Genomic DNA, 13,847 nt, shown 5'->3' with positions numbered 1-13,847 from the left:
GGGATAAATGTGTGATGGGGTACTGGAAGAGGAAGAAGAGGGAGGAGAGACAGAGGAAGAAGGAAGGATAGAAAGGAAAAAGAAGGGACGGTAGGAAAAATGGAGAGCTGATGATGGGATAGAGCAAAGTGTAAAAATGTAAAAAAAGTAGGTGGAAAAGTGAAAGAAGAGGAAGAAAGAGAGAAGAAGGAAAAACAGAAGGGGGGAGGGGAAGGTGAGAAAAAGATCACACTCAGGTAAAAAAAACGAAAAAAAAAAAAGAAGGGAGAGATGTGGATGACAGGTAGGTGAAGAAAAAAGGAAAAAAATGATAGAGACACGTTTTTTGGAAAGAACTAGAGAAAAATAATAACTGGAGAGAGAGAGAGAGAGAGAGAGAGAGAGAGAGAGAGAGAAATAAAAAAAACATATTACAGTACGTTACAAAAGGTGAGAAAGGGATCAGATGGAGAGGAATGTCGTAAAAGAAGTAAAAATATAGAAATCAATGAAGAAGAAATAACAAAGAAATATATATTGACTCTTACACTGCATATACTCGTCATAAAAAATGGATTCCGTGACAACTTATGGTAAACTATCTCTCTCTCTCTCTCTCTCTCTCTCTCTCTCTCACAAGTCATTCACTCAAATCTAATTACATAATCACCAGTTCCTGAAACCAGAATTTTAAGCGGTAAAGAAAGGAAGAAAGAGAGAAAAAAAAGTCCTAATGAAGAATTAACTGGCGGGGCGGAAGAGGGTCTCGCTGGTTGGAATTACCTGTGATTTGGATTACCTGGGTGGCTCATTACCTGACTATTACCTGTGCTTACCTGGCCCACTCAACCCTCCCACACACACTCCTACACTCACCTATACTTACATCCACCTACCCCTAAAACTCACATCAACCCACACCCACACCCATACACACTGCCACACCCACCCACACTCACACTCAACACACATAGATTACCACATCCACCCATGCAATCACTCACCCAAACAAATATTCCCCCAACACACACACACATACACACACACACACGGTGACACATCCACCCACACCCACACTCTTTCACCCCCACCTCCACACACACACACACACACACACACACACACACCAAGACACCCTCAGTTCACTAATTAAAACCCCTTTATTCTTTTGTTTCAGGTTTCTTCGTCTGCTATCATCATCACCACCTCCACCAGTACGTCCCACACACAGAAAAGAAAAAAAGGGGGAACGAGAATAGTTTAGGCGTACTTGTGTTTTAACGAAGCGTATTTTTGTTGTACCTTATAACTCCCTTAAACTTTAGAGAGATGAAAGAGGTGGCTGTATGGCGTAAAAACATTAATTCATTTCATAATTCCTGTGTGTGTGTGTGTGTGTGTGTGTGAATGGAAAAAAAAGAGGAGGGTAAGATATAGACGAGAGGGATTTAAATACTTCTTTCTCTTAATTCTTTTGTTTTGCTTACACGTCAGAGCTTAAATTAATGCCTCCTAAACACTTAAAAACCCTCATAGGCACATCGGTATTTTTATTTCTTTTTTCTTTCGTGTTCCCTCAAAATTAAAAGGAAAATAATTAATGCCCATCGAAGCTATTTGGGGTTAGGCTTAGCTCCTCTCTCTCTCTCTCTCTCTCTCTCTCTCTCTCTCTCTCTCTCTGATGACGTCATAAGCCACGAGGTCTCTCATTGGCTGGCCACGTGACCTTTGAACCCGACACACACGGAGGCAGAGGTCGTTCAATACTTAAGACTTAACTTCTGATACCCGAGGAAAAATCGTGTAGTTTGAATGTTTGGAAAAAGAAGGGAAATCAGGTGAAGGGTATGGCGTGGTAAATGTTATATAAGGGGTAAGTAGATGGAGAGCTATGTTGAGATTTGTGTTTCGAGGACAGATGAAGATGGAAGGAGACGAGGAAAAGAAGATAGGGACGACACTCACCTGAGGAAAGTTAGAAGACAGGCTATGGCTCATTCTCTCTCTCTCTCTCTCTCTCTCTCTCTCTCTCTCTCTCTCTCTCTCTCTTTCTGTTCTTTTTCTCTCTCTTTTTCTCTCTCTTTCCTCCTTTCTTTCTTTCTCTCTCTTCTTTTTTATCTCACTTACCCCCCCCCTCTTAGACACATCCACATACACCCACCCAATCACATCCACACCCACACGCACACACACACAAACACTCACACATCCACCCCCCCACACCCCAAACAAAAGAAAAAAAAGACCCACTCCTATTCTTCACGAAGTTGCACGGATGGTCGAAGATGAACTCCCTGAAGACGTTGCACTCCCTGTCCAGGTGAGGTTCGCGGCACAGACAGGTGGGCTGGAAGTAAGGGAAGCCCAGGATGGTGCGCAGGGCGGCCAGGCACTTGTCCACCGTCACAGTCGAGCACGCCACTGCGGAGGGAGAAACAGAAAACAGGTTAGATTTTTTTGAGGTAAAAAAAAAGAAAAAAAGAAAAAAAAAGAATGAAGAGAGAAAAAGAACATAAGATTATTTTTTTGGAGGTAAGAAACTGGAAAAGATAGGTAAGTAAAGGGCTAAAAAAGAACATATGAGATTTTTTTTAGGTAAACTGAAAAAAAATAAGTGAATGAAAAGAGGGAAAAAATACAGATAAGATTTTTTTTAGGTAATGTGAAAAAAAGTGAATAATGGTCTAGGAAGGAGATTAACCTATTGAAGACCTTGAACTTGTTGACAAAATATATATTAGGATGAGGAAGGTTCTATTTCGAGGAGGAGACCTTGGAGACAAAAAACTATTAAGGGAGAAAGAGAGGAAGGAGGGAAGGTTATTCAAGGCTGGAGGATATAAATAAAAAATGTATAGCAGTTTATTATTTCAGTTGTGGAGCGTAAAAAAAAGGAGGAATTGAAGAAGTAAGTAAGAAAGGAGGATTTATTGAAGTGGAGAATTAGAAAAAAAGGTAAAATAATGAAGGGAAAGATATCTAAAGAGTGACACAAAACGAAACGTACAGCTACAGAATAAAACAAAAATAAAGAGGTTTTGGAAGGGGTACAATTTGAGACAAAGTAATACGTGAAGGCCATTTTATGAATATGGAAATTGCAACAAAGAGAAAACACCAGAAAACTCCCAAAAGAAGATAAATTGGGAGAGGGATCACGGAAAAGAAGAATGACAGGAAGAAAGGAGGAAGAAGAGAGGAGGAGGAGGAGGAGGAGGAGGAAATAAAAGAGAGGGAAGACTCGGGGGAAAGGAAGGACGAGCAGGAGAGGGTGGGAGGATGAGGGGAATGAGGGGGGGAGACGTGAGAGGGGAGAGAAGTGGGGGAAGGGGACGGACAGGTGCGCGGGGGAAGAGGGAGCTGAAAGAGGGTAAAGGGAAGGGTTCGTGAGCGGGAGAGGAGGATAGAGGTGGGGGTGACTGATGCACCTGAGGCTTGGGGGCTGCGGGATTCACCTGAAGCTGACAACCACCTCTTCATTATCGTCGGAAATACACCTGCCCGCCATGACCCAGGTAAGAGGGGTGGGAAAGGGTTGGTTTTGGTGCTGGGGTAGCGGCGGGATTAGTGTGGTAATGGTGAGGGTGGGGGAGAGTAAAGTAGGTGCTGAGGAGGTGGTTATGGTGTGATAAGGGAGGGTGGGGGAGTGTAGTTTGGTGTTGGGGTGGCTTGGGAACAGTGATGGGGGTTAGGGTGGAGAGGTAAGCTGGTTATATTAGGTGGTAGCTGAGGTTGTAATGGGTTTAATGGGATGTGCATGTATGTGAAGGGTTAGGAAGGGTGGTTTAGTGTATTGGGAAAGTAGTGGGAATGGAGAATGAGGTTAAAGGGTTGGGAGAAATAGCCTGATTGTGGTAGGTGAGGTTGTGATGGGTTTAATGTAATGCGCATATGTGTGGGGGTTGCGGAGGGGTGGTTAGTGTAATGGGGAAGTAGTTTGTGAGGAGGATGAAGTTAAAAGGGTTTGTTGATGTAGGTTTGTTGTGTTAGGTCGTCGGTGAGGTTGAGATGGGTCTAAAGAAACGCTTATGTGAGGGTAAGGAGGGTAAGGACGGGTCAGGAAGGCTGTCAGGTCGGTGGTGGCGCGGTGGAAAGGGTGAGTAAGATTGGAGGGCTTGGACGAGAACGGAGGGTTGTTTTGCATTTGATGGCGTCAGTGGATGGGGCAGTGATGGGTATGATGGGATGCAGCTGTGTTGGGGAAGAAGGAAAGGAGGGGAGGAAGGGGATGTCCGTGTGCAGGTATTATTGATGGGGGGGGGGGAAGGAAGGGGAGGAAGGAAGGGAGGAGTAGAGGAGAAGATGTCCGCTGTTGTGTGCAGGTCTTATTGGATTGAGAAAATTACGTGATCTCTGAAAGGACAAACTCATTCTTTTCCGCCAAGGTCACTCTTGTTCACGCACGCAGAACGAGTCACAAGGAATTAAGTAGAGGAAGATGGAGAATGGCGAAGGTGTGTGTAGTAGTGCGGGCAGGTGGTGCAGGAAGGGACATTACTTTCTTCATTTTTTCCTTCATTATAATTTTTTTTGAGGCTCGCGCTGATAAAAAAAAAGGAAGAGGAAGGATGATGATGATAATGATGAAGAGGAAGAGGAGCAGGAGGGAGGAGGGTAAAAAGAAGATGAAAAAAAGGACGAGGAAGATGATAGATTAGACCCGCCAGTTTCAACGTTCAGGAGCACAAATTCGCCACTCTTAACTACAGGATCATGCACGGAGAAGGACTCGTAAGGAAACAGAAGGAAGATAAAATACACCTGTCTGCTCTTACATTCACCTCTACTATTACCTGTCCTGGCTGCCAAATCACTCACCTGACATAGTACCTCAAACCCCGTACAATAAAATAACATATACACACTAATAATGCAGCAAAGGGTGATGAATTAACCCTCTACCACCACTACTACTGCTTGTCATAACTCCCATCATCATCACCACCATCAACACCATCATCACCACCATCTTCATCCACAAGCACGCTCACCCATCAGCGGCATCATCCATCGCGTGCTCTATTCTCCTCAACAACCTTTCACGCCCGCCGCGCCCTCATGCTCGCCTCATCCATCACGGCCCGCATTCCAGCATTACCGCCGCGCTGCCTCGTGTTATAAATCGCGCCATCGATCGCCACGCACCAAGGTTTACATCAAGCCACGACCACTGCTGTTTGTCACCCTCAATGGGGTCACACGGCAGGGCGCGCTCGGCTTTGTCCGCTCCCACATACACGCGACACCGAGTCCGCGCACACGCATATTCAGTCTTCGCACTGTCCACGCATATCACACCAAACTTTCGCAACCCCCCCCCCCCCCTTTTCCACTCCAAATATCAACATTCCCATTCGCATTCCACTTGATATTCCCACCACACCTCCACAAACACACACGCACCTCTTCCCCACGCCAAATACCTCCTCACACACACCCTTTTTTCACCCCATCCACCAACACCCTCCCCTCTCACCTCCACACAAGCACACTCCCCAGGCCACCGGACATATATGCACCTTTTCCTACTCCATCTAGCTGCAGACAAGACGGAATAGCTTGATTTATACATGTGTTCGGTCTACCTCACATTCGTCTCCATTCAGGTGTCTCGCAGGAACGACCCAATAAGCAGACTCGGCCCCCCCAGGAAGCGTGACGCAAACCCATGCTGGCAGAGTTAGTTTTCACGGCCATGCACGTAACAGGCTTCGATTCAGTTCCAGGGAGCAACATCTCTTGGCATTATTGTAATCCTTGTATACATCATTACTGGTATCATAACTCTTACGCTGTTATTCAAGGGGCACAAGCTCTGAATGCGTGTTAGGGAGCAAACACCTCTTGCATATCCGATAATCCCTCAAAAGATGCAGTTTATCAAAAGAGAATAGAAAGCAATAACGTCAAGTCGCTGTCTGGTGTTCGTGTCTCGCAACGATATATCAAGGAAAGGACCATTAGCGCTACAGGGCTGTATTCGACCTTATCACGGCTGGGTAACGTCTTAGAATAGAACCGAGAAGCTCCATACAAGACTGCAACAAGCGAATTCAGCGATCAACGACTTAGCAGGATCCACTACTGTTTACGATCACTCCGCCAAGGCATGTAATCCTCCACCATTCCAGTAACCTCGCCACACACACGGACTGGCTGCACTGCTTTATTCACTAGGCCGCCACACACCTGACTGTGGCCTTGGCTGAAGAGCCCTAAGGTTTGAGTGGTTTTGAGTCTTCCACCCGGAGAGTTCTCATCCTGACCTGGACCAATGAAGCAAAGATTACACCGTCGTCCAAAAAGCAATAGTACGCGGATGTGATGCTCCGAACAAAGAATGGAATGACAGTTCTGGAGATTCTACCCGACGCTCAATCAGAATCACATCAGTCACGGAATTAAAGAAGAAAATAAGCTGTCAAAATGTTGGAGGCCGCACCGCCGTCGCCTCATTACTGGAGCTCAAGAAGAAAGAAATCTCGAGCACCTCCACACTCTTTACAACCCTCGGCTTCAGAATACGAGCCGGACGTACGATCAGTGATCTATGCGGAAATTCCAGGAAGTCTTAGGAAATTCTAAACACTCTGAATTGTCTGGCCTCGGCCGCAGAGGCTACAAAGGGTCTGATGAGCTTAGATCCGGCCGTTTGTTGGCCTCAAAGACCGAACACAGGCTCCGGGACCTGTATACAACTTCCGGGGCGGCAGTAACGCGCGGCGGCCCCTTGCCTTGCCTTGCCTGGACAGGGATTAATGACCTGACTTCTCTACCATTAGCAGAAATAGTAGCAGCGTCAGAAATGCAGTCAACCCTCAACCTGTGACCTCACTTATAGCCTTGAAACAACTGTTGAAACACGAATAAATATTTAAACACAAATGAACGTCTATATATCTATATTTATCTACCTATTTTTCTATATACATATATAAGTTAAGAGGCAGACCAAAAAACGTCGATAAATACGAATAGAATAAAGCCTCAATATGCTACTTCGGTAAAGAAAAGAGAAAATATACGTTGAGAGTCTGCCAAGACCAGCTAAAAAGATTTACTCATAAGGTCTGCCAAGTACAACTGCTCTTAGAACTCAGCCCAACGAGACCTGTGCACTGCTTGGTCTGTACAGAGGTGACCATCGCCTAAGAAGTAGATCTGAGCCGCGGCTTCTTCAGGGTTCAGTGAGGAGGTCGAAGGCTGTTAGCATACGAACGAGCGACCCTTCTCCTCCTCCTCCGCCATTCCAGTAACGCGCGTCCCTTCCCAGATTTCCTCCTCGTCCCACCCGATGACATACTTATGGGACGAATGAAGGTGCATTTGGGGGAAGCGTAATGCTGATCCCCGCTAACTTACGCAACAGATGACGGATGATTCTTCTTCTTCCCCTGACACAGTAATATAAAAGCAACAACAACAAAACGAACCCATTACTACCCGCCACTACTACTACTACTACTACTACTACTACTACTACTACTACTACTGCAACTACTACTACGGGTTCAGTGCTTGAGGCTCCGTCGCTGTACCTCTTTTTCAGGTAATTGAATTTCTCGCAGTTTAGTGGTTTAGACCCTCACCACCTGACGCCAGATGGTGTGTGTGTGTGTGTGTGTGTGTGTGTGTGTGTGTGTGTGTGTTTTAATAATTCAAAAAGTAATCTTACAGACTGAAATTTGCTCCTCCTCCTCCTCTTACTACTACTACTACTAGTACTACTACTGCAACTACACTTATAAAACATCAAACCATGAAAAAACCCAGAATGTCAATAGCAAGTGCAAACAAACCAACATAAACCACGAGACAGAGAAAGAGAAGTCCACGAAACACGAAAAAAGTGAAAGAAAAATATCCAGAAAGCCCAAAATATGCAAAAAAATAAAAAAAATAAAAATGGATTGACAAGAGAGGGAGAGAGAGAAATAAAATAACGTGAATGTATCTATCTGCCGCTCGCTGTCAGTATGGGCGGCGAGTTGGCGGCGATTGATTCCGCAAATTATCGAAACGTTCCATAATCGCATGATCCACTTCATTAGAATGGAAACGTTTGCCACTGATGACCTTGTGACCCAGCGCGCGGGATCGGGGTTCGGGGTCGGGGGTGGGGGAAGGGGAGGAGGAGGGGAGCGGACCGGACCGAACACCGGGGAGTAAATAATCAGTGACAAAATTGAATTAAAAGTGTATGAAATTGAAGTGCAGGATTAAAAAAGAGATTGGCCGAGTCTCTCTCTCTCTCTCTCTCTCTCGTTATATTTATGTCATTGTACGTCATTCTCACTGTGACGGCCAACAAGGAAAGTAGTAGTAGTAGTAGTAGTAGTAGTAGTAGTAGTAGTAGTAGTAGTAGTAGTAGTAGTAGTAGTAGTAGTAGTAGTAGTAATAATAATAATAATAATAATAATAATAATAATAATAATAATAATAATAATAATAATAATAATAATAATGATAATAATAATAATAGAGAGCATCTACTAATGACAATAATACGCCTTCCTGTTTTTTCACTTCAACTTTCATTTGCCGCGAGTTATAAATGTTCTCTTTTTTTCCAGGTAACATAAAACACATCAGCACGTCGTTAATGTTTTTTTTCTTCCTTTTTTTTTCTACCGACGCAACTAATTTATACTGTTTTTTTTTTTTTTACTTTGCAAACTGTATTTTTTTCTCCATCAGCTATTATTAAATGTTCTTCTTTTTTTTTAGTGTTTGGGGAGTTGATATCTTTTCCATAATGTTTAGTTTCTTTTGGTTTGTTTTTATTCTTTCAAACATTAACTTTATTTTTTATCTACTTTCCTTAAAAAATTCCACACTTTTTTGTTTGGAGGGCTGAGATCTTGCATGCTTACTACTACTACTACTACTACTACTACTACTACTACTACTGCTACTACTACTTGGAGGGTTTATATGTTTTGCTTGATGTATAATTTCTTTTGGTTTGTTTTTATTCTTTCAAACATTTACCTTGTTCTTTTTATCAACTTTCCATAAAAATTTCCACATGTTTTTAGTGTTTGGGAAGCTGAGATCTTGCATGCTGTTTAACTTCCTTTTATGTTTATTTTTTTTTCTCAAACATTTACCTCATTTTACTTACTTATCTACTTTCATTTACTTTACATTTACTTTATTTTCCATTTACTTTACATTTACTTTACTTTCATTCACTTTACATTTTACTTACTTATCAACTTTCCTAAAAAAAATCACACCTTTGCGAACCCAGAACTCTCTAATTTTCCACTTTTCACACGCATACGTAACAAACAGAACCACCAACACATTATTCAAAGTTATTAATGAATGCCCCTCGTTCTCTCTCTTCTCGTTTTCTCTCTCTCTAGCATAATAATTATTCTCTCACCACCATTATCGCTCTTGCAGAATTGTCACCACCACCACCACCACCACCACCACCAATGCTCCACCACCATTAATAATTCGCCATGCTCCCTCTCCGTCAATTCACCACCACCACCACCACCACCACCATTACTACCACTACCACTACCATCATTATTACATTCCTTCACTTCCTTCTCCTCTTTTCATCCTTCCTTACTTTACACCTAAAAACTTATCTATTCTTCATTTCATTGACTCCACTTCGTCCACTTGATCCATCTTTTTCTCTCTCTCTTTTTCTAGCACCCGTATGTCTTTCTTCTACAGTCCTTCATTTCTTCCTACTTCTCTTTTTATCCTTCCATATTTTACTCCCAAAACTTATCTATTCTTCATTGACTTTCCTTTCGTTCACTTCATTCATCTCTCTCTGGTATTCATATATCTTTTTACTACAATCTTTCCCTTCCTCCTCTTTTTTTATTCTTCCTTACAGTGCATTCAAAACTTATTTACTCTTCATTGTCTGCACTTTGCTCATTTGATTCATCCATTCCTCTCTTTTCTAGCACCCATATATCATTTTTCTACAATCCTTCACATTCTCCTCCTCTTTTACTCCTTAATTTACACTCAAACCTACTCTTACTTATCTCCTCTTAATCAACTCCAATTCGTCCACTCGATTCATCCGTCTCTCTCTATTTCTGGTGTCCATATATCTTTTTAATACTCTCCACCTACCTACTTGTCCCAGCCACTTCTTCCACCCTACAATCTCCACCACCATATCATCCTTAATCACCCCCACCCCCACCACCTCAATTGCCCTTATTACGCCCACCACTAGATATCAGCACAAATATATTCTTTCAATCCCTCCCTTCTTTCCTTCCTTCATGGGTAATTTGTATCTCTCACCCACACCTATAATTTCTTCTACTTAATTCCTCTTCGCTCACTTCCTTCCCATTTATGTCTCCCCGATTCATTCCTTTCTGCCATCAATATCGTCCTTATTCATCTACTTTCTTCCTCATTCATTCTCATTTCGCGATTTTCTTCCCTTTTTTCTTCATCATTGCAACTCCATCTTCTTCTTTTGTCTCTTATCCTTCTTAAATTCCCTCCATAGACATACATGCATACATACATATATACATACAGACACCTACACCCACACACTCCTGTCCCTTTGTCTACCCTAATTAATAATGCATACACAGGTGACTACGTATCCCACACACCTGATCAAGCAAGAACAGGTAATATTTATGTCATTTTGTACTGTTCTTCCTCCCTTACCAACAACGGCATCTCCTCCTTCTCCTCCTCCTCTTTCTCCTCCTCTTCCACCTCTTTACCCTCGCCTACCTCCTGTCTCTCTCAATCACTGTTCCCAACCCTAATAATCATTCTTGCCTTCCTCTTTACTCCGCGTATTGATTTTGGTGTGAGTTAATTTAGTGAACCAGACCAAACAAAGCCTCGTACACTCACCCCTTTGACGAGAGAGAGAGAGAGAGAGAGAGAGAGAGAGAGAGAGAGAGAGAGAGAGAGAGAGAGAGAGAGAGAGAGAGAGAGAGAGAGAGAGAGAGAGAGAGAGAGAGAGAGAGAGAGAGAGAGAGAGAGAGAGAGAGAGAGAGAGAGAGAGAGAGAGAGAGAGAGAGAGAGAGAGAGAGAGAGAGAGAGAGAGAGCAGGGGAGATGGTAGGCAGGTGAGTGAGGAAGGGAAGCAGGAGAGGAGGAGTCACTCATGCACTAAGCCACGGTCAGGAGGGAGGTCTTGCATTGATTCTTTCTTCATGAACGTCACCGTCACCCCGTCGTCACTCTCTGCGGGAATGACCGGCCGTGACGCAACGAAAGAACGTGATCAATGTCGCGATAGTGGCCCCAACGATCCCCTCACTGCAACGAATGGGAGACCGGGATTCGAAGTGACATCATACCTTCTAGCCAGTGTCAGCAGCGTTCCATCTCTCCACCAATAAGAACCAGCCTCCATATTTACGTCACACGCCTCCACCAATAAAAACGAGCCTCCACGATGACGTCACTTCAATCCATCAATAGAAAAGTGAAGTATAATGACGCAATTACCTGTGGCCAATGACTAGGGAGCTCGCTAATGACGTCACGCTCTTTGGCCAATGGGAGTAACTGACGTGCTGGTGACGTTGGAGAGACGTTATTATCTTGTCAATGGAGGGGAGGAGGAGGGAGGGTGAAGGAGGGATGAGAGGGAGGGGAGGAGAGAGCAATGCGGTAGGTAGGGTGGGAGGGAAGGAAGGAAGGGTAGGACGGGGAGAGAGGAAGGGGAGGAGGGTGAAGAGGGAGGATGGGGTGGAAGGGAGAGAATGGAGGAAGGGAGGAGAGATGGGAGGGAGAGAACGATGATGAGGAATGTCAAGAGAAAGCTTCGAAGAGGAGAGTAAGATAAATGGGGAAGGAGGGAGGGATAGGTGGATGGCGGGCGGATAAAAAGGTAGAGGACGAGAAGGCAGAAAATTTGAATGAAGGGAAGAGAAGGGAAAGGAAGGGAAGGGAAGGGAAGGAAAAGAAAAGGAAGATAAATATAAGGAAGTAGAGGTAACGGGACGGTATGGAAGGAAAGTGAGAGAAGGAAAGGAATGAGAAAGGGAAGAAGGGGAAGGCTAAGGGAAGGGATAAGAAGTAAAGAGAAGTGAAATAAAAACGAAAGAAAATGGACGGGAAGGAAAGACGAAAAAACGAATACGAAAAGGATGAAATAAAAACATAGGGAGAGGAAGAATAAAAAGTGCACAATTATTTTTCTATTTTTCTACCTTTTCTGGCAAACTATTAACATCCTTCCTTTCCTTCCCTTCATGTTTCAGGGGCGGCGGTAATTGAGTCGCGGAAGGAACGTTTTGAGGCGGCGGCGGAGGGGCGTTGAGCGTGACGCCCTTAGGCTCTATACAACGCCAGTCACTTGTATCAACAGCATGCGTGAGGTGATTATGGCCAAGGCAGGGTGGGGGGAAGATGGGGTGAAGGTAGGGGTGAGGTGAGGGGAGGTGAAAGAGAGGGTGAAAGTCAGGTAGACGAAAAAAAAGGAAGGGGGTGAAGGTAAAAAGGAGGGGAAGAGGAGAAGGAGAGAAGGGGAGGCAAAGACTAAATAATGGGGGGAAAGGGGCGACGAAAGAAAAATGAACGAGAAAAGGAGGAAAGAAAAGTAAAGAGAGAGAGAGAGGGAGGGAGAGCAAAAAAAGAAGAATGTTGGCGGTGAAGGGGTGGGTAGAAGGGAAGGGAGAGGAGAGGTGAGAGACAGAATGGAAGGTAAAGAGAAAAGAAAGAGGGAGATGGTGGTAGTGGAGAGATGGGTGGAAGGGAAGGGGGAAGAGAGGTAAGCGACAGAAAGGGAGGTAAAGAGAAAAGAAAGAGAGAAGGGGATGAAGGAAGGAGGGAGAGGCGGAGAAGGGGAGAAAGAGAAAAAAAGGAAGGACTGGAGAGAAAAAATGAGAGAGAGAGAGAGGGGCACGTGCATAAGGGAGAGAAAAAAAGAGGACGTAGGGAGGAAAAGAGGAAGAGGGGAGGAAAAATGAGGGAGGGGACGAAAGAGGGGGAAGGTACAGAGAGAGGATGACAGGAGGAGCAGGAGGGAACACGAGGGGAGAAGGAGAGGAAGGAAGGAAAAAAGGAAGAGGGGGAGGAAGAAGAAGAAGGAGGAAAAATGAAGAAGGCGAGGCAGAGACGTAAGAAATTTATGTGAAGTGAATAAGTAAAGAAAGATAGAACATGAAAGACGAGAGAGAGAGAGCGAGAGAGAGAGAGAGAGAGAGAGAGAGAGAGAGAGAGAGAGAGAGAGAGAGAGAGAGAGAGAGAGAGAGAGAGAGAGAGAGAGAGAGAGAGAGAGAGAGAGAGAGAGAGAGAGAGAGAGAGAGAGAGAGAGAGAGAGAGAGAGAGAGAGAGAGAGAGAGAGAGAGAGAGAGAGAACGCGACAGCCGAGAGAGAGAGTTGGTTTTTATTTTAGCAGTTTTCCTTAATTCCTTTCTTCCTTTTTTCTTCCTCTCTCCTTTCTGTTCATTCTCTAAGTCCACCTGGCACGTCCCCGCCCCGCTAAGGAGGTTGGATAATTAGTACAGGTGAGATTGTGAAAGGCAAACACACCTGAAGCAGACAAAAACACACCCACACACCTACCTACTCACCTGCCCCCTTCACACTCTCTCTTTCTATACAAACACCTGTGCCTGCCTGCCTTCATTAACGCCTACACAGGTAACTTCACGTACTCTTCACACCTGCGCAATAAAGAAGAGGAAGATGTTTTTTTTGCGTCTTTTTTAACCTTTTATTTGTCTGTTTGTCTGTTTGTTAAAGTTTTCGGAGATCACGACTTCTATAATTTTGACTCTTTCCTTCACACTTTTCTCCAATTTACTCTCTCTCTCTCTCTCTCTCTCTCTCTCTCTCTCTCTCTCTCTCTCTCTCTCTCTCTCTCTCTCTCTCTCTCTCTCTCTCTCTCTGTCT

At 44.2% G+C, this 13,847-nt stretch overlaps 1 protein-coding gene across 1 annotated transcript in view; it reads right to left on the bottom strand.

Moving 5' to 3' along the window:
• The window catches only part of LOC127001427 (uncharacterized), a 94,925-nt gene that overhangs the window by 45,553 nt on the left and 35,525 nt on the right, over positions 1-13,847 (bottom strand). The window contains 1 exon segment of the mRNA XM_050865955.1: positions 2,230-2,400. Within this exon segment, the coding sequence (XP_050721912.1) occupies positions 2,230-2,400 (171 nt within the window).

This window comes from Eriocheir sinensis, chromosome 21 (genome assembly GCF_024679095.1).
Source record: "Eriocheir sinensis breed Jianghai 21 chromosome 21, ASM2467909v1, whole genome shotgun sequence".
NCBI lineage: Eukaryota > Metazoa > Arthropoda > Malacostraca > Decapoda > Varunidae > Eriocheir > Eriocheir sinensis.
The sequence above is the reverse complement of the archived record's forward strand: the minus strand, read 5'-3'. Positions and strand labels throughout refer to the sequence as shown.